Below are 20,411 nucleotides of genomic sequence, written 5' to 3'. Positions count from 1 at the left end.
CCATCAGCTTATTACACTTCCTGACTCATGCAGCTTGGACACTCATTTATTTCTTCTAATCTATTTTTTTTTCACACACGTGGAGCTTCAAGAGAACTGAAGCCAGCATTACACCAGCAGTCCAACACCCACGGCAGGTTATCCCTTCACACTTCGAGAACCACCCAGATCCTCCCACAGTCCCTGGAGAGAGCCTGAGGGGAGGGAGGGAGGAAAGGAGGGACGCCTGTTCCTGTGTGCACATGTTCATGTCTATGAGCGTGTGTATTTGTGGTAAATCAATCAATCAATCAATCAAGTTTATTTGTAATTGTAGCACATTTCAGCAACAAGGCAGTTCAACGTGATTTACATTAGAAAAACACAAAATTAAAAGTCATAAAAACATACAGTCACCAGTTCAGAAACCAGTAACAAACATTACATTTTGTCGAGTGCCATCAAATATTTTTGCATTAGTTTCAGCTGAGTTTAAAAAAAATATATATTTTAAAAAAAAACACGCCACGTGGACATCTAACGACTTTAATCGCTCGCGCGCTAATTGAATCAAATGTAACTATCAGGGTTTGATTGACACCATCAGACGTTTGAAGTGTAGTGTTTGTGATGATGGCTGATGATCCACGCGCTCTGCGCTCGCGCACCTACCCCATTGATCCTCTTTCCGGTACCTTTTGGCTGTGCGTAGTTTGCTCTTCGTTATCATGTGTCTCTGTCTCCCCTCCCGTCCTCTTCAGATTCCCTCCCCCCCTCCCTCCCCTGTTCTCTGCGCGTTGACATACTCTCTCTCGCACTTCCATGCGGGCGCGCGCGCGCGTCTCCTCCGCACACACACTCCCTCGTGCCCCTCCCTCTCCCGTCGTCTCATTCACTCCGCTGCTCCATCCACGCACTGATTCGGAGCCGGGAGGGGGGCGGGGTGGGATATAAACCTCCGCGTGGAGGCCACGAGCTACACTCAGACTGGACCCACTTGCAGTGCAAAGACCACAAGCAAGAAGACTCCGAAGCCGGGAGTAGAAGTACCAACACTTTATTCTGGAGCTTAGAGAGCTTGTTTTTTCACGGACTGTCCGCTGGAGCTCCTGATCCACAACCAATTTGTCGCTTTGCTATCCGCCAGTTTCCTCTGGCAGTAGCAGCCAAACAGAGTTGGTAGTAAACTCTTTGGAGTTTGGTTAGAGTCGCTACGTTTTTTCTTTGCTTGTGAGAGTGGACTGCACTGAAACTTGGGATCGACCCGGGAGAAGGTGAGAGACAGAGGAGGGGTCGAGGTCCGCACCTGGCGCGTCCTGTCAGCGGTTTCAAACCAACGAAACTGCGAGAGGTTCTTGGCCAGACGCGCAGATCTGAAGACTTTGAGTCGAGTCAGACTTTGAGCCCACAACTCAGCAGCTGCTAGCCCCCAGTCGGTTAGAGAGCCACTGACGAGACGTCAAAGAAGACTTTTCAAGGTAAGAAGTGACTTTTCTGCTGGATGAGGATGAGGATGAGGATGAAGATGAGGATGCTGAGCTGTTGTAAAAAGTTGTGTCGCTGTCCGTGGTGCTGAAACTCATTCCTCTGTCTTTGATGGAGATTTCAGGCGCTGCTCAGCTCCTGCTTTGCTACAAAATGTTTGTTCCAATGTAGATCTGTGTCTGAAAGTTGTCTCTGATGTGTGCTCCTGCTGCAGGAGTGTTCTTGTGTTCTTGTCATGCTGCTGCGCTACACCAAGTTGAACAGAGGCAACAGGCTGCTGCGCACAACTTTCATACCTTTTAATATTTAAACTGTAAGAGAGATTTGAGTGTGATTTGCAAAGACTCATAGTGCCTATATGTAATGCAAAACAGATCATTTGGATGGAAGGAAGAAAAAACTTCCCACCACAAACACAAAAAACTGGTTTATTTCACTTTAAGAGAGAACATGCAGCTCCACCACTTTAGTCATCACCTATTTGAGAATTTATCTTTAAGGAACGATTTGTGTTGCATTTCTGTTCTGCTTTGACGCAAGTTTGAGTTTGTTGCACTGACAGCAGCAAAGACTGACGATCTGCTGCAAAAGTTGCATATCTCACGTTTGCTTCAGCAACATTCGATCAGCTTGCAAACAGAAATGTGAAATTGAGAAAGACTCATCGTCATCTACACAAATGCAAACTCTAATGGTCATCTTAAAGACTTTTGCATAAATATAAGTCACACCAGAGCAGCAGACCCGAAGCTAAAAGCTTTCAGTGTGTAGTCCAAGTAATTGGTTTGCCTCATATTGGGAAATTCATCTTTACTTCAGCTTATTTCATAAATCTTTTCACAAATTTCTGCTTCCGAACACACTAAAATCACTTAATCAGCTGCACGCATTTATCAGCAGTCACATCTCTGCAAGTGCCTGCACATTTTCTGTTTCCTCACTACGCAGCGTGGCTTTTTCTTGTTTGTGTTGAGGCAAGCAAATCTCTGCACTTCAGCATAAACACAAAACGTGTCACAGATGGCAAACACGGAGTGTTTCTCCCACTGCTCTGCAGAAAAATAAGCCCTGTCTCCATAACAACAAACTCCTTGCTCTTTACGCTGCCCACTGTGCAAAAAGAATGGAGGGGGAAAGACGGCATTGATGACAGCAAATGGACAAGCAGGAAGAAGAGGGGGACAGACAGGTTGGGTGGGGAGTGAGACAGTGTATAGAAAGTTCTCCTGCCACAGCTGGACCTTTTCCTTTCACACTGCTCATCATTAGATGCCCATTCATGGCACTTCCGGGTGTCGAGGGGCGGGAGAGAGGCAGCCAGTGACACAAAGCAGAGGTCTTTGCTGCATTGCTCACAGAGTGATGGGAGGAGAAGTTGGAGGGAGGCAGGGAGGGAGAGGAGTGAGAAACATAATTATGAGTTATCTGCACAAAAAGTGCAGGTGCTTCTCACAGCGACTGCCGGTGCAGGCATCAGTTGTGCTAACATCATGGTGATTGATCACTCATTCAAGCTTTTTACTGCAGATTCTGAAATAAAATTAAAAACTCCCTTTAAAAAGGATGTCACCTCATGCCTGATATGCCTCATATATTGTATTTTCCAAAGTTTGCTTGGTTGGTTCCACTAAATAAGCGTTGACGAATACAAGATATGAGCAGGAAAACATGATGAAGCAGAAATCAAACTGTGATTGCAGGCGGAAGGTGTTGCTGAGCAACAACTTCTCTCTTTGGTACCACAGAAGTGTCTATTCTCTGTGACCGTTCAGCTGAACGCAGAGATTTAGACAGAGGCTGTGCAAAAGTCTTTCACTTGATGGAAGGAGTGTTTACTGGCAAAATGTTGGAGACGCTTTATTGTGTGCTAGACAGATTATTTGCGGATTAGCAGCAGAGAAAAAGGTGAGGGAGAAAAAACTTGTTGCATAAATAGTTTCTGCAGAAATGTAACAAGTTTTAATGTTTGTGCAAACTTCTGCGTTAACATGTATGCATGCACATAAATATACAAAATAGATTTTTGCATCATTTCAATTTGTGCCCTGGTATGTAATGCAGAAAATGTCCCCAAAGCAATTTGTAGCATACCACTGCAGGGTATGTAATCATCCCTCACCATGGACGCAGATGAACAATTTTTCCTGTTTACTGCTTAATAAGAGGAGTGCATTGCACACATAATGGCACTACTAAGCGTCTGCGTTGCCACTGGCGAAGCTCGTACGGACGTCAGACTGACGCACACAGTTAGGTGTGTGGGAGGAAAGAGCAAAAGCTTGGAGATGCCAGCTTGCTGTGAAGGACTGTAATTGCTCTGCCACAGCAATTATTTCCTGGGGAACAGAGCCTTTTAGATCACTGAACGCATCCTGAAGCACTGCCACGCAGATCTGAGGCTGATCATTGATGCACGTATATATCTGCTAAACAATAGGTCTAATTAAAATGCATCTCATGCATATTATTCAAAATACATGCACTGTCTTTGGCAAAGACCCTACTAGCTGATATCTGATGCACACTAACAGATTTCCTTTCCCATGTTTTATCTTTCCTACAGATCCTTCTTTGTGATTGGCATGACAAAACATCTGATGTGTTAAAACAATCTTCAGAGGGGTTGCGAAGATAATCAAGAGATCTGAAACAAGTGCAGTAACTTGCAACAAAGAAACAAAAGAAACAACCTTATTGAGCCAGTAACGCCATCTTCTATCTCAGCCGACCCAATGGCGTGGTCAGCTCTTACCGGCCCCTGCGTGGCCCTCGTCCTGCTCTTCTTCGGTTTGACTTCCTGCACTCCCTCTGGCCCAGCCTCCGCCACCTGTGCCACCTTGGAGCAGAGCCGCTTTTTCGGCGTGTTCTCCTCCACGACCACCCTGCACTCGTCGCCTTGCTCCTGGACCCTTCAGAATCCCGATCCTCGCCGCTACACGGTCTACATGAAGATCACCAAGCCCACCGACTCCTGCGTGCCCCGCCAGATCAAGACCTTCCAGTTCGACTCCTTCATCGAGACCTCTCGCACCTACCTGGGTATGGAGAGCTTCGACGAGGTGGTCAGACTGTGCGACGCGTCAACCACCGTCACCTACCTAGAGTCCAGCAAGCAATTCCTGCAGATCCGCAAGGCGGCCTCATCCAACGCCCTGGAGACCGTGGAGGGAGATCACAGTGTCAGCGAGTTCAAGGCTGAGTTTCTGGTCGTGGGGAAGAGGAACCCAAGCATGCCTGCCTGCCAGATGCTGTGCCAGTGGTTGGAGAAATGTCTGTCAAGCAGCACCCACGATTATCCCTGTGGCATCATGAACACCCCCTGCCAGTGTTGGGAGGCCCCAAAGAGGAAGCCAGGAAGCTGCTACAGAGGTGGTGTCTACGTTGAGAAATGCTCTCCTGTCCCCAAAGACAACGGACGCGACGCTGAGATTATCAGTGAGTTTTCAACCTGTATATTTAAAAAGCAAACTTTTTTATAAGAAAGTCAAACAGAAAGTTCAGAGGGTTACATAAACACCAACAAACAAAAGCAGTTTACCGTGTCGTAATCTCGTTTAGTGGAGTAAATGGGTCATGTTTTCCAAGATCACACATCTCTGCAGGCTGTCTGCACACCTAACAGGGTTTAGTGTGTCTTGGTAGCAGCTGAGGGTAATGATCCGTGTCTGCAGAGGAGAGGATCCACGCAGCACCTCCACAAAGTAATGAGAAGTTAATCAAAGTTGTTAGACATGTTGGCCAGTGCACCTTCAGGCTTTAAGTGGCCTCACCTGCTGAAGCTCACACGTCTTGGCTCTCTGTTTTGTTGAGCTTGATGCTCGGCAAAGAGCACTGGGATGGAGAGGGTGTTTGTGTTCGATCTGGGAGGAGGCAGAAAGGAACACAAAGACCTCACATTCAGCTGGCTGCAGAGATCGAAGCGCTGTACTCGTGGTCGTCATAGCAACATGCCAGCCAGCCTAAAGCACACAAACATACCGTTCTGCTGTGTTTCACATAGGGTGCACAAAAGCAAACAATTTCAAATCAAACCCCTGTCAACCTGAGGGTTCACCAAAGGAATAAAAACATCCTTGTTTGTTTTTTGCATGAAAAGAAAACTTCACGTCCTGTTCTTGAGAATAAAAACACTTGCTGAATTGAGCTTGTGTGCACATATTTGCACAAAAAGACACCAATAATGTTTCCAGTTCGAATTTCTTTCAGCTCTGGCGTTTTCCGGCCTTGCTCAAAATGTCTCCTCTTGTCGTTTCTCCCCACAGAGGGCTGGGCCGGTTGGGGCCGCTGGTCCGTGTGCAGCCAGGAATGTGGCGGCGGAGTCCAGGTGCGCAGCCGATCCTGCCAGCCCGAGGATGTTGTGTGTGAGGGAACAGTGGAGGAAGGACGTGCATGCAACCCTCAGCCCTGCATTGGTAAGCCCCCCCATCCCCCACCTGTAATTAAGCCATGAAATTAGAAACAGGCCTGCAGGTGGCTTTAATGGAATAACTATAATTTTCACATTCTCTCTCAGGCAAGGAGCGAAACAGGAGCCAAGGTCTGCGTGCAATTATTGGTCTGAAGAGAGACAACGCTGAAGACTCCATCCTTGGAGCTGTTGCCCCCCAAACAGGTGAGCAAACACCTGTGATGTCAGCTTTAATTAAAAACTATTCAGTAGACTAACATTCTTATAGTCTTAGTGACTCCTAACACCCTTTTGATTGGACTTTTTCTCCAAAGATGATAAGACAGATGAGTGGGCCCAGTGGAGCGCATGCTCAGTTACCTGTGGGGAGGGCTGGCAGAGCCGTACACGTGTCTGTGCCACGTCTTCCTTCACCACCCAGTGCACCGGATCCCTGCGTGAGAACCGGCCTTGCAACAACACTGTCGTTTGCCCTGGTGAGTGTTCTGTAAAGTGAGCGTAACAAAAGGGACGGGAAAGACATGCGAAGAACACAAAGTCTTTTCAAGTGCACAATACAGGCAAAGCCATTATGTCTCGATAATTTCCCTTATATAGCACCACAAAGGAAAAATAGATAAGTTGAAGCTTTTTTTTTTAGCCTTCACACACTGAGATTTGAAATGTGGAAAAATAAAACAGCAGTAAAAAGTTATAAAAATTCCTCACAGGCATCCTGAATCTTAAAATTCCCCAAACGTTTGTTTACATTGTTTAAATAATCTCAATGCCCCTCTTTGTGTTGCCTGTGTGCAGTGGATGGTGCCTGGGACGAGTGGACCCCCTGGAGTTTGTGCTCATCCACATGTGGCCGTGGTTATCGTGACCGCACACGCACATGCAAGGAGCCCCAGAACGGAGGAGAGCCCTGCCGCGGCCCCATAAGACAAACCAAGTTCTGCAACATCGCTGTCTGCCCAGGTGAGTCAGAACAGTTTTTATTGCAGGTTTTAGGTCAACGCAAGAGAAAAATGCACTTTTTTTGCAAACTAGACCAGTATTTAAAACTCCATAGATGCAGACTACTTAACCCTTCATCATTTATGAGAGAATTTATTAATTAAATCACCTAATTGTATCACCATCATAACAGCAGCAGTGGCAGGTTGCAATTGCATCTGACTCACTAGAATGAAAGTGCCTGGTCGTATTAGTCAGTGGCTTTATAACAGCTGCCTGTGACTCATGCTGTGTTCGTGGTCACTCAGCTCAGAAGTTCTCACTTTTTTTGTGCCTCCTACTCATGTGCAAACATTTCTGATTTTGAAATCACAGTTTCATTACACTTTTTTCCTCACTTTACCCTTATCAGATTTTATTGCTGTATGCCTTTATTTCAAGCGTTTCATTTTATCTTTCTGAATTTGGTCCAGTTGCAGTTGCATAATATCACCAGCAGGTGGCTCTGTTCACCACATGAGAAGAGGCAGTCTTTATTGGAAAGATGATAATTTATTTCATTTGAACATGAAAGGGTTGGGGAAATTAAAGATGTTATTAAATCCAATCTTGGCAGTAATAGAGAATTTTACTCGAGCCACCTATTTATAAAATCATAAACTTTTGCTCTTTTTAAAACAATCTAGCAGTGAAGGCAAATACATTTAAATTGCCTTTCCATTTATATTTTTTAATATCTCTAGACTTTAGCAGTGTGTTAATATGCCTTATATTACTTTGGTTTTGATTAAAAGAACAAATATGTTTATATTTTTTATTATGACATCTTAGCTAATTAAAATGCACCAATGGTCATAAAGTTTTGAACCTGATTCAAGTTTTAACATAGTTGATTATAGAGGTTGTGATGCACATCCAGCCATGGTTAAAGGGCAAATAGCTGAGCTCTAACTTTCCATTTCACTTAAACTCAGCCTAAGTAGGCCATGTGAAATGGCCATAGCATCAGTGAGTTTGTCATGTCTGCAGCCCGAGGGTCTGTCTTATCCTAGCAGAAGTCATAACTCTGGTGTATATGTTCCTCTGCTGCCCTCTAGTGGACGGATCCTGGAATGACTGGTCAGCCTGGACTGCATGCTCTGCTTCTTGCTCCAATGGAACCAGGCAGAGAACAAGGGAGTGCAACGGGCCATCTTACGGGGGCTCTGAGTGCCACGGTGGCTGGAAAGAGACAGCAAACTGCTTCCTGAAAGAATGCCCTGGTAAGAAAATAAAAATGATCCCTCGGTTTAGTTCCCCTCAAGCAATCAAATAGTGCAGGGTTAATGGTGTTGAATATTTCCCATCTGCAGTTAATGGAACCTGGCATTCATGGAGCTCATGGGGCAGCTGCAGTAAGACCTGTGGTGGGGGCATCCAGCAGAGACAGAGAGTCTGTGAGGGGCCTTTCTTTGGAGGAGAATCCTGCCCCGGTGAGACAAAGGAGCAGAAGCGCTGCAATGACAAAAGATGTCCAGGTTAGTGGCTCCAGCGCAATAAATAAGTGAAATCTCGTTAAAAAATACAACCCCGGCATGAAAGCAAACAGGAAGCTCATCCCATCTTACTTTATTCCTTCAGAGCCCCATGAGATCTGCTCTGAGCAGAACACAGGTGATGTTGTGTGGAAGAAGACCCCTGCAGGAGATGTGGCTGCAGTCGCTTGCCCCGCTGACGCCTCAGGTACAGGGACAGCCTGGATTCTGAATGGTCCTGATCAGTACTTTTTACTTTGTCTACAAAGAGTAATCACTTTTCCACATCAACAGGTCTGATTCTGCGTCGCTGCACCCTTGACGCTGTAGGACTGGCCTCCTGGGAGAACCCAACTTACACCAAGTGTGTCTCAAAGAACTACGAGAACATTCAGATGCTGGTACGCCCTGAAAAGATTAAAGTGCTATTCTTTTTAATGTTGTGTACGGTTAAAAGTTCAGATTAACCCTCTCGCCTCTGTATCCACAGTCAAGGGACTACATCTCCAAAGCACAGACGGGGCAAAGTATCGATGGCGTGGCTGAAGTGATTTCACGCTTGAGATTTTCTTCTGATGAAAAATCCAAATACAGCGGCGACCTCTTGGCTGTCATGGAAATCTTGAGGAACACTACTGAGCTGTACAAGGGGACCAGGCTGAGACTGAGCAACGCTGATGTGGAGGTAAGCTCAAACCGTTGCCTGACCATGAGTCTGCACAGATTTAGAAATAAAACCACGGTTTATTATCATCTCTGGTTAATTAAAAAAAATAGCATCTAATCAGGGTATATTTTGTATCTTCTCACCCCTTTGATTTTTTTAATTTTATTTCATAATCTGCAGAACTATGTCCAGACCATCAGCAACTTGCTGAAGGAGGAACATCGTGACAAATGGGAAGAGGCACAACTGGTACGTAATAAGAGGGTGTGAACAGGAGGGTGCACAACAGCAAAAAGGGGGAAAAGTCTTTTTTTAATTTTGTGTGCATTGAACAAATACAAGGAATAAGTGATACAAACTGTTTAAATATCTAAATAGATTCATTTTCTTTAAACTGAACTGAACTTGGTCTTGTTCAGCAACCTGCTGATGCATTTCCACCACACACTAATGACGCTTTTTCACTGTTCCTGCTAAAATTCGTTTTCTAAGACAAGCCTTAAAAAAAAAAAAAGAGTTGGAAAAAAGAGAAAACTCCCACAGTAGTGAACACGCACGCATTTGTGCACGAACTGGAGTTACCAAGGCCACAGCACCTCTGAATCAGGGAAAATCACTACTCCCACTCTGCAATCTGTGAGTCTCCATGCCATCCTACATTCTGATGGCTGAAGCACAGACAGAACATCACATGCAAGTGCACACCTTGCGCCCACATCGCTGCAGTTCTGCGTCAGACACACGCAAGTCAGGCAGCCCTCCCTTTCTCTGCGAAAGAGACAGAACAGAAAAAAAAAACTTGAGTATGAATCAACAGCCTGCCCATTTATGGCTGTAAGGAAGTCTGAGGTTGCATAGCAGCAAGAAATGTGTTTTTCTCCTCTTTTTTCAGACCACTGCAGAGTGTTTTAAAAGAATAAATAGCTGGACTTGTGCAGTTTTTGAGATATAAACCATAAATTATTAATTTAAAAAAAACGATGCTACAAATAAACCAGTATTTTTAACTCCATTTGCCCCATTCTTTTCTCTTCCAGATGGGTGCCAACATCAAAGAGTTCCTCCGCCTTGTCGAGGACTTTGTGAACATGATCGGCATGCAAATGAGCGGCTTTCAGGACATCTACGAAGTCACTGAGAATTTAGGTGAGCTCCGACTCCCTCCGCCGAGTCGCTCCCCGCTCACGTCACGTCAGAATGATTTGTCCTTTCTTCAGCCAGAGAGCCCATCAATCTTCATCTGAGTCCGTATGAGCAGCAGCTGAATGCATCAGTTATCATTCTGACACATAGTCCACTCCATGTTCTACTCCTAGGATGTTTTGCAAGTCTATTTGTTATAACAAATGCACCGCACGGCTTTGACACAAACTTATTAATCCGTCAGATTAGAATAATTATCGTCTGTCTCCGTGACGGTGACGTTCTCTCAGATATGCATGGATGAAACTGCGAGTTGAGACAGTTTCTCAACCATTACAGTTTTTTTTTTTTTAAATGCATTTCCAAGTGTTTTTTCTAACTGTCGAACCTCCTTTTCTGCTTCTTAGTCCTGAGCATCCACAAGCGCCCAACGACCACAAGCTCCAACTTCACCTTCCCTGTGAAGGGCTGGAGGGGCATGTTGGACTGGGTCAGGACCTCTGAGGAGAAGATCTCTGTGTCTCGTGACGCTCTGTCCCTCAAACAGTCTGGTAAGCTTAAACAAATGTGACGCTTTTAAGGAGATGAACCACTGTCAGGTTTCAGAGTCTAAGTGGAAACTCTCTTTTTCAGATGGCAGTGATGCTTTTGTGACCGGCATTGTCCTCTACAGAAACCTCGCCTCAATTATGCCTTTCCAGAGGTAATGCAGTTGTTCCTGCTTTCATTGCTATGACACTGCTGCTTGCTCGTGCACGTCTCAATCTGAATCCTGACGTTGCTCTTGTCCTTGTTCCTCCCTGCAGCAACAGCACCTTGCTCAACTCCAAGGTGGTGACAGTAATTGTCAAACCCAGCCCAGATCTTCAGTCATCTCCTGTCGAGATCGAGTTCCCCCATCTCCATAATGTGAGTTTCTAATGATTATGCAAACCAGTGTAGGAAATATCAGCCCCTCCCTGTGGGTGTTTGTGCACCACGGTGCACAGAGCCTGACATTTTCCTTGACATTTGCCGCGACGCTGTGACTTTTACTTGTGGCGGTTGAAACTCGGCAAAGATCACGGCGCAAACCGAATGGTCGCTCGTCGATGATAATGATGACGAGAAAGCAATGATTAAGCTCTGAACTGCTGTTTTTAGTTTCATGAATGTGTTGCAAGAGAGAGGGGGGTGAAAATAATGTGGGCATGTGGCTATAGCAAGCTGTTGCATCTCGCACGTTGGTTAGTGAGGTGTCCCAGCCTACGTGTTTCCCTTTTTTGTAGAGAATCCTCACACTGACATCTCCATCTGCCTCTCCTTTGCAGGGCACAGTCAATGAAACCTGCCTTTCATGGGACGACAGCGAAACGTAAGTGTTTGGTGTTTTTCCTTCTTTCAATTCACACCTGACCATCACTCGTGTGCGTGAATCCGGTGCCACTTCGTTAGTCCTTCCAGTCAGGCATCTGCCACAATTTATGAAGCATTCAGGCCTCCAACGTCCCACTTAGCAGAAGGAGAGCACTTTTTTTTTTACCAGTTATTTTTCCCGTCAATCATTTCACGACAAGGGGGACAAAAGAAAATCACAGCTCGTTCGTGTTGACCCCTCTCTCTCAGCCAGATGCTTCAGTCAGCTGTCAGACGCACTTACAGCAACAAAGACAGACTTGAGACCTGACAACTGCGGCGCCCCACAATGCACCTTCACTTGGCTTCAATCTCAGTTTCCCGAAGCGCTTTAAATAAATCAAATCTTGATGGTTATTTCTAATTAGGTGGCCTGGATCTGTCAGCTCTTATGTCACAATTCCTGCTTTAAAAATCGCTTTTGCATTTTGATAGATTTGCATCTGCAGCAGCTCCTGAAACCTAAACAGTCATGCAAAGCCTGCTTTGAGAGTCCAACGCAGCATTTAAGCATCTCAGAGCGCAGCCAGGCCTGGTTTGATACCATTCATGGGGATTTTGCTTTGCAACTGTCCTCCCATGACACGCTGAACCCGACTGCACCTGCCTTAATGTAAAGGTTCAATCAGACCTGAGGATGCTCCTCCTGTAGCATCTGTTGCAGTACATGATTGTGATGCAGCTTTCTCTAAAAGGCTTATAATCTCTAATTTTGGTTTCATGAAGGAACACGTTTTAGCCCTTGATGTGTTTTTTTGACAAAAAGGTGCTCGTAGAACCTGATTAACTAGTATTAATTATGGCAAACATATTTATTATTCTCATGCACATCAAGATTGGAATTCAAAGATCCACATCAGTCCATCAAACTGCATCAAATTCAGTTTTTCCTCACATACTTAATTCTTATTTAAAACACTAAAACGTTTATATTGGGATTTTGATTGTGCTAATCCATCCAAAAGATCATTATTATCTGGCTTAATTGTGTGTTTTTCATTACATATATCATTTATTTCGTGCATTAATGCATTTTTTTTACCAGATTTGTCAGATCTCTCCCCTCCTAACTCTTCTCTCCCCCCCCCCCCCCCCCCCCCCCTCCTCTCCTTCCCTGTGCAGTTCCTCTCTTCTTGGGTCTTGGTCTACTCGGAGCTGCAGAGCGGTGCCCGTTCATTCATTCAGAACCAAATGCGTGTGTGACAGCCTCTCCACCTTCGCCATTTTAGCGCGCGTCAACTTCGACTCGGTAAGTCATCTCTCCCCCTCACACTGCAGGCTTCATTCTGTTCGGTTTTTTTGACCCCTCCATCCTTGTGCGTGTTGTTTCCTGCGTGTGGATGCGGTGCGGTGAGAACACTGTGTTGTTTTTGTGAGGGCTTTGCAGCAGCGCTCTCTTTGTCTCCGTGCAGGTGCCGCTGCCTGCCTCTAGATTCTTAAAGACCAGCAACATGTTGATGAGCACAAATTGGATTTCTGTTTTCAGATTAATTAGTTTCATCTCGACATGTCTGTTTATGTAAAGGGATTGATCGATTGACGTCTGGCAGCCCATAATTAATTGCGTTACTGCAACCCGACAAATTATTTTTCACAAGAACATTAACATATTTGCATATTATTTATTATTTTAATTTGCTCTAATGAAAATATTTATATTTCTGATTGTGCATCTTATCATGAATATATTAATGAAGATTATTTTTGCAAGATTACGAACGCCTGACGTACCCAAACAAATTATATTATGCATTGTTCTGTTCTTGGCGCAAAAAAGAAAAGAAACGTAATTTTCCCCCTATAGAGCTATGCAGCCTCGGAAGCTGATGGTTGTCCAGTTGCCATGGTAACCACATCTGTAGCGCCAAGTCGGCTGCTGTGATATTGTTTAATAACTGAGATCCCGAGGGTTAAAAACATTCAGTCCACCATTTTAAACTCCCGTTAAACACAAAGGAAATATTGTTGCTGCTTCTTTATAATCTATAAGTTTAAAGAAAATGCATGTTTACTCACAAACACACACTTCTTAATTAATTTCCTCCTCAGTGAGCATATAGGGATAAAAGAAAACTGTAATGGCATGTTTTTCCTGCCAGTAAATTCATATTTAGCTCTTTTTTTTTTTCTTTCTCCAACTTGTTTACGTCCCAGATTGGTCCTGCTGGTGTCACTGAACAGCGCCTCCTGTATTTGTTATAGGCTGCACACGCACACACACACTCCTCTCAACCTCCAGCGACAGTAAAAAAAGGCAGCTGAGCAAATCATTCCATCTGCCAATATCTCTGAATTCTCAATTACATACATACACCGCCCTCCTCCTTCTCCTCTTTCCTCTTGGACCACAGCAGCAGGATTTAACATGCCAGAGAGGCAGACCAATGAGAGACAGACGTCTGGTCATGCACTGATGGTTCCTCCCCTTCTACCCTCCCGCTTGCCTCTCCATCCATCTTTTGATGTGGGCTGAGGCCATTTTCAGCAACATCTTCCACCTCGAGCAGGTTATAAAGGCAGAAGGAGATGCGAGATTAAAAACATCATATGCTGCAGTGTGTTAGCTCTCCTGCTACGTAATATCCTTACCCATGCAACTTGTTAATATAAATGTAAAGAACTATATTTAAAAATGTTATTTCTTTTTAAAATTTGGACCTTTTTTTAATGAGAACATGGGATCTGGTCATGGCCAGGTTTCATGCTGAGGTCCAAGCGATGATCTAAATTTTACTTCGAGGCCAAGGGAACAAGATCTGACCCAGATACAAAGACTGAGAGGAAAGGAAACAGAACAGTCTGTATCAGCTGTCGTACCTCAGACCCTTCACAAAATGAGACAAAAAAGCAGCTCATTCAATCCTCTGCCATCTGTTCTGGGGCGCTTCTGATTTTGATTTTGAAACAAATTTACCACTCTAAATTAGACCTCCTCGGGCTTTGATATATATTTGAACAGAACATTATCATTCTTTAATACAAAAGGAAAGATGCTTCTATTTTAAGCTCCTCAACCGGTGCTAATTTGACACCTTCAGGATGTTCTCTTACACCTTTTGAAGACACATCTCTGGCTTTCCATCTGCTCGTCTTTTCAAAACATGATTAGGAATATAATTAAAGTATTTGTCATGGAGGGAGGCCTAATAATTGTCAACCAGCTCACACGTTGAGGTGATGACAACTGGATCAGAGGTGTTAAAGTAACACAAACCCTCATTAAAGCCTGGAAAAGCATGGGTTACAAAAGCAAACAAACCAGAAATCACCTGCTGGTGATTTATAAGTGAGCCATGCAGCGCAGGTGTTGTGAAGTCCCCGGGATTGGAGATTTGTGTGCACAAGAGTGACCCACTGGCCTGCAGCAGGGACGACAGGCAGTAAAACTACCCCCTCCCATGTTTAATCCACCTGAAGTTTGGTGCCAGGGCTGTTTGAAACATGGGCCGGTCACCGCTGCTGGCAACAGCAGGCGCTAAGCTGCTGTCAGAGATCACAGGGGCTGATGGTGGCAGATTAATGTGCAGGTGATAATGGCCCACCTGTTCCCCCTCCCTCCAGGGATCAACAACAAGCTGCTGCTTGGCGCAAATGCATCAAAACAGTAGAAAAACTGCGAACAGGAAGGAAAAGACAGAATAGAACGGCACGTAATATGGCTGGTGATTAAACGCCCACAGTAGTGGATCAAATAAATTTCCTTGATAACCAGTTTGCTGACTAAAAAGCCCCATAAAGAAAAGCAGAACATTTGTTAGTTCGCCATTCCATCTTTTTGAAATGTTCACCTTGGGATCACCTTGTCTGAGCCGTGGCCATTCAGCTGTTTGCCTTCAGGGCGCTGCCTGCTATCCCAGATAGCGCACATACAGAGGCGCTCTTCTTTATCGTGTGTGTGTTGGTGTGTGTGATTCTCTTTGCTGGTTTGCTTTCTGCATGACTGTCTCTGTGCGTGTTTGTAATCATCACTAAGAGGCTCGTTCGGTCTTGTCTTCCCTCTGCAGATCATGGACAAGGCGCTGCTCCCATCCGTGACTCTCATCGTTGGCTGTGGGGTCTCTTCTCTCACCTTGCTGCTCCTCATCATCATCTACGTCTCCGTGTGGAAGTAAGTAACCCTACGAGCAAAGTCCAGCTGCATCACCCTCTAACATTAGAGGGTTCTACCTCTTCTTTCTGCTAGGCCCTGAACTCATCTCCTGTTTTTTTAATCTTCAGGTACATTCGCTCAGAGCGTTCTGTCATCCTCATCAACTTCTGCCTCTCCATTATTTGCTCAAATGCCCTCATTCTCATCGGACAAACCCAAGCTCGCAACAAGGTAAGGCTCTTTCCCATCCAGTTATTTTAAATGAAACTTTTCTGAAACTCTTGATGACTTACCTGTCTGCTTCATCTCGAATCCCACAGGTGGTGTGCACTCTTGTCGCCGCTCTGCTCCATTTCTTTTTCCTCTCCTCTTTCTGCTGGGTGCTGACCGAAGCTTGGCAGTCCTACATGGCTGTCACTGGTCGTCTGCGCAATCGCATCATTCGCAAGCGCTTCTTGTGCCTGGGATGGGGTAAGAAGACAAGCTTTAAAACACATCGCTTTAGTTTTCAGAGTCTTTTTCCTCTGCTTTTAATCTTGTAAGTTGTAATTTTAATACGTGTTTTCTGTCTTGCAGGTCTTCCCGCACTGGTTGTGGCCGTTTCTGTTGGTTTCACCAAAGCTAAAGGATACGGCACCGTCAACTAGTAAGTTCAAACTCATACATTTTGTTATCTTCTCCTCCATTTAATTTGAAGAGCCCTCCTCTTTAGCTCAAGCACTAATGCTATTCCTTCTCTTTCTTAGTTGCTGGCTGTCCCTTGAGGGTGGACTCCTCTACTCCTTCGTTGGTCCTGCTGCAGCTGTTGTTCTGGTTCGTATTCTAACTTTGGACATCTCAATCTGTCATGTTGCACAATCTGGTTTTAAACACATCCTTACATCCTCTCATCAATACTTCTTTTAAACAGGTGAATATGGTGATTGGTATTCTCGTCTTCAACAAGCTTGTATCCAAGGACGGCATCACTGATGTGAAACTGAAGGAAAGAGCTGGGTAGGTCTTATTGATCTTCGCTGCACATTCAAGTATTGTGTTTACGACCCTCATCGGTGCCGTAACAGGCTTATTGATCATGTACTTTGATCGCTTAGCCATATAATCGCACAAACAGCGGCTTTGACTGATCTAATGTGTGTTTTTCACCCTGCAGGGCGTCCCTGTGGAGCTCGTGCGTGGTTCTACCCCTCCTGGCCCTCACCTGGATGTCTGCTGTCTTGGCCATCACAGACCGACGCTCCGCCCTCTTTCAGATCCTCTTCGCTGTCTTCGACTCTCTGGAGGGCTTCGTCATCGTCATGGTGCACTGCATCCTGCGTAGAGAGGTGAGAAGGCCTGTTTGATCAAAGGAACGAGAGTTAATCAGTGTCTTATCTGAAGAAGAGCACGGTTAACAATTTTATGAATTCCTTGTGCCTCTGTTAGGTTCAGGAGGCTGTGAAGTGCAGAGTGGTCGACCGCAAGGATGATGGAAATGGCGACTCTGGCAGTTCTCTTCACAATGGTCACCCCCAGCATATGGTGAGTCCTTTTGGCTGATTGCCTTTTTAATGTCTTGAGTGCTTCTTGTATTTATTCTTACATGGATATATGCATGCATCAGACCCTAATATAAGTTTTTTGTTCTTTTATCTGCAGTCTGACAATGAAAAGGATGGAGATTCAAGCAGACAAGGTAAACCCCTTTCACAGACTTTCCTCTCTTACCTCTAACCGTTCTTATTTAATTTGCATTTCGCCTTGCACTTAAACCTCTGATCGTAGATAAGACGGCATACGTTTATTGATCTGTTTTTCTTTTAAGAAGCCCGGTTCTTTATTAATTTTCAGTCTCTTTTATAAATTTTCCTCAAAAGGAATGAAGAGCTCATCTGAAGAAAAGATGCCCCCTCCTCAGCTGCCCCTTCCCATGGGCTCCAACTTCCACACCCTGCCATCCAAGGGCAGCCACATGCAGGCGGTTCCCGAGTACTCCAGCCACACGCTGACCCTGAAGAGGGAGAAAAGCCGGCTGGCAGGAGGAGTTGACCCGTCCTGTGGGAAACCTGTGTACGTCTGCGAGGGGGAGCTCTTCCAGCAGCTGGATGCGGACCTCGCCCTAGCTCAAGCCGAGGGCAGCCTCTCCGACGGCAGCGGCTACGTCATCATGCCCAACACCACATCCACCCTGAAGTCCAAGCCCAAAGACGACCCGACGAAATACAACATCTGTGTGGATCAGCTGCCCCAGGCCAGACTCATGCACCTTGGCGGGCCCTTCGCCGAGCCCCAGGCGGCCTTTGGGATGTCGTCGATCCCTCCCGACCAGGTCAGCGTGTCATACTCTGAGAGAGACTCGCCGATCCAGAACATCCACAACATGTCCAGCGAGTCTCACATCACCCACAGCAGCCTGGAGAACACCTTCGAGTCCATGAACTCAATGATGTCCAAGAGCGAGACCATCTCCACTCTGTCCATGAGCTCCTTGGAGGTAAGAAGAGATGCACTTATGTTACACATTCATCCAAAAATGATTTAAGATGTGTCTAAATATAATTATTTCTGTCTCTCTTCTTGTTTGCAGCGACAAAAATCCCGTTACGCTGAATTGGACTTTGAGGTGAATATCGTTGACTTACTCTCTGTGAAAATCATTTAACTCCCATTGGACGTGCTTTACGCGCCTCGCAGCAAGCACTAATTTTGAGAACGTTTTTCTGTCTTCTATAGAAAATAATGCACACCAAGAAACGCCACCAGAACATGTTCCAGGACCTCAACAGGAAGATGCATCACGCTGAGAAGGACAGAGAGTCTCCTGCTTCTGACAGCAAGGTAACAATCTGCCATACACTCATCGCTTATTTCCATCTACATTTATTGTCAATAGATGCAAAAAAAATACAAGGTATAAAAAAATACAGAGGCAATAAAGTAAAAATGACCATAAAAAAGGTGCAACAGCATATTGAGCTATTATCATTGGTACCTTGAGGTCATTTGAATAAAAATGTATTTTCTTCCTTCTTCCAGTCTGTGAGATGGAGTGTGTCTTCTGGAGGAAGTGACAAAACAAACCACAGCGTGAGTGTTTATATCCAACCTCACACTTATTCCTCATAAGAAAGACACACTATTAGTTACATATGCCTCAAGGAAGAGTAATTCATCTAAAAAGCCAAATTATTCTCATCACTTCCTCATTTTTCAAGTCAGAAATTTGATCAGAGTTAATGAGAGGCACCAGAACTAAAGTGCCTTTTGTTTGGGTTCCAACAGGACAAACAGCAGGCTCCAATGGAGAGGCCATGGGAAGGAGTCCGGGGAATACCTCAGTCGCCCCCTGCATGGGTGCGTAAAGACCTGGAGCCCCTAGCTGCCTCGCCTCTGGAGCTGCACTCTGTAGAGTGGGAGAAGGCGAGCACCACCATCCCCCTGGTGGGACAGGACATTATCGACCTGCAAACGGAGGTCTGAGGGGGAGGAAGGGGGCTGGAGAAGCCACCCAATTTCACCTCAGTCACCTTTTTTGGTTTGAGCATGAGATCCTTTATGGATAGTGTAGAGGAGCCAAAAGAGGGTGGAGAGTAGGTCCTCGAATCATCTTCAAAACCTCAGCCTGAGCAAGAAGGCGGGGAGAGAAGGAATGATGGAGGAGAGGGGTTGAAAGCAAAAGTACTGTTGGATGTAGCTTCTCGGTGCGGACTCTTATCAGAGTGCTTTGGAAGTCACAAGGGTTAATGGAGCGATCAGTGGCGTCCATGGACCGGGACTGTCTGCGGCTCCATTAATGCTTCGCCGGGAGCTTCCTGGACCCTGCAGCCTGTGTTTCAGAAGATGTGCTCGACATGTCTGTGCTTCTTTAGTTCCTTCAAATCCACTTTGGAGAAATGAATAAATGACAATAAACGCTGCGTCCTCCCTGCTTCTCGGGAGGGCCGGCCTGAACTCTTGGCTGCTTGTCTTGCAGCCAAAATTAACTTCCACAACAAGACAAGGCACGAAGGGACTGGGACTCGTTTTATGCTCCAGTGTTGTGCACTTTGGTAGATCGGCACTCACTTTTTTGTTTTTGTGCAGTGGATTCCTTTACCACATCTGTTATTTTATTTAATTTTCTCAGTTTCTGTGTGTATTAGCATAAGAAATTGTCACTCCAGAGCAGAAAAAAGACTCATTCTGCCGAGAAAATAACCCCTCTTGTGAAGGGCAAGCTTAATCCTGATGATAGTGCATCCACTGTCTGTTTTATCACCACGGTTATTATTATTCTTGTGACTATTGCCACTATAATTCTCAATATTAAGAGTAGAGTGTCTATTTTAATATGTTTATTTTTCATAACTGTCAGGCACAAGATTAATTGTTTGCGTGCTGGTACCTGCAGCATAATTCTCCAAACACTAAAAAGGATTCAGTGCATCCATAATGTGTTGTGAGCCAATACGGACTGCATCGGGACAAACATGCGGAGTGGTGACGTGGTTAGCTAATCAACAATTCCTGGTTGTGACAGTATTCAGCTTTGATACCAAAACACCAGCACCAGGACTGAACACAGACTCTCGTACAGGAAGAGCAGTGCATTCTGGGTAAACGCCTGGCTGGAACTGGCACAAGATGCAGGCTCTTCCATGTCGTACATGTGAACTTTACTGGAGATCAGCGAGGCCTTTCATCGTCGCCCTTTTGTTTCTCAGCCTTGCAGGACTCTTGGACTGAGCAGAGACTCCTGATACCAATAGGGGGTCCTGGAAAAATCCTTCAACACATTTGTGTTTTCAGCCATCAGTGTGAAATAGTGCAATA

At 45.2% G+C, this 20,411-nt stretch overlaps 1 protein-coding gene across 1 annotated transcript; it reads left to right on the top strand.

Annotated features, from left to right (window-relative positions):
- Positions 1 to 4,132: 4,132 nt before the first annotated feature.
- Positions 4,133 to 19,342, top strand: LOC119425624 (adhesion G protein-coupled receptor B1). The gene is made up of 31 exons (XM_037693159.1): positions 4,133 to 4,899; positions 5,727 to 5,876; positions 5,978 to 6,076; positions 6,187 to 6,348; positions 6,668 to 6,832; positions 7,909 to 8,073; positions 8,164 to 8,328; positions 8,432 to 8,533; positions 8,620 to 8,726; positions 8,816 to 9,010; positions 9,173 to 9,241; positions 10,030 to 10,138; positions 10,543 to 10,686; positions 10,769 to 10,838; positions 10,942 to 11,044; positions 11,446 to 11,489; positions 12,653 to 12,779; positions 15,535 to 15,638; positions 15,749 to 15,851; positions 15,941 to 16,091; positions 16,197 to 16,266; positions 16,367 to 16,433; positions 16,531 to 16,616; positions 16,774 to 16,945; positions 17,046 to 17,141; positions 17,259 to 17,295; positions 17,477 to 18,093; positions 18,187 to 18,222; positions 18,333 to 18,437; positions 18,636 to 18,686; positions 18,882 to 19,342. Exons 1-31 carry the CDS (start codon positions 4,197 to 4,199, stop codon positions 19,077 to 19,079), a joined length of 4,572 nt encoding a protein of 1,523 aa, XP_037549087.1. The 5' UTR covers positions 4,133 to 4,196; the 3' UTR covers positions 19,080 to 19,342.
- The last annotated feature ends 1,069 nt before the right edge of the window (positions 19,343 to 20,411 follow it).

This window comes from Nematolebias whitei, chromosome 19 (assembly GCF_014905685.2).
Source record: "Nematolebias whitei isolate Nwh7 chromosome 19, NemWhi1, whole genome shotgun sequence".
Taxonomy (NCBI): domain Eukaryota; kingdom Metazoa; phylum Chordata; class Actinopteri; order Cyprinodontiformes; family Rivulidae; genus Nematolebias; species Nematolebias whitei.
The sequence above is the reverse complement of the archived record's forward strand: the minus strand, read 5'-3'. Positions and strand labels throughout refer to the sequence as shown.

Coding starts and splice junctions, on each gene's coding strand:
- LOC119425624 (XM_037693159.1), top strand. CDS start 4,197: ATGGCGTGGTCAGCTCTTACCGGCCCCTGCGTGGCCCTCGTCCTGCTC. Junction 15,639..15,748: donor ATCTACGTCTCCGTGTGGAA/GTAAGTAACCCT, acceptor TTTAATCTTCAG/GTACATTCGCTCAGAGCGTT. Junction 18,687..18,881: donor GTGACAAAACAAACCACAGC/GTGAGTGTTTAT, acceptor GGGTTCCAACAG/GACAAACAGCAGGCTCCAAT.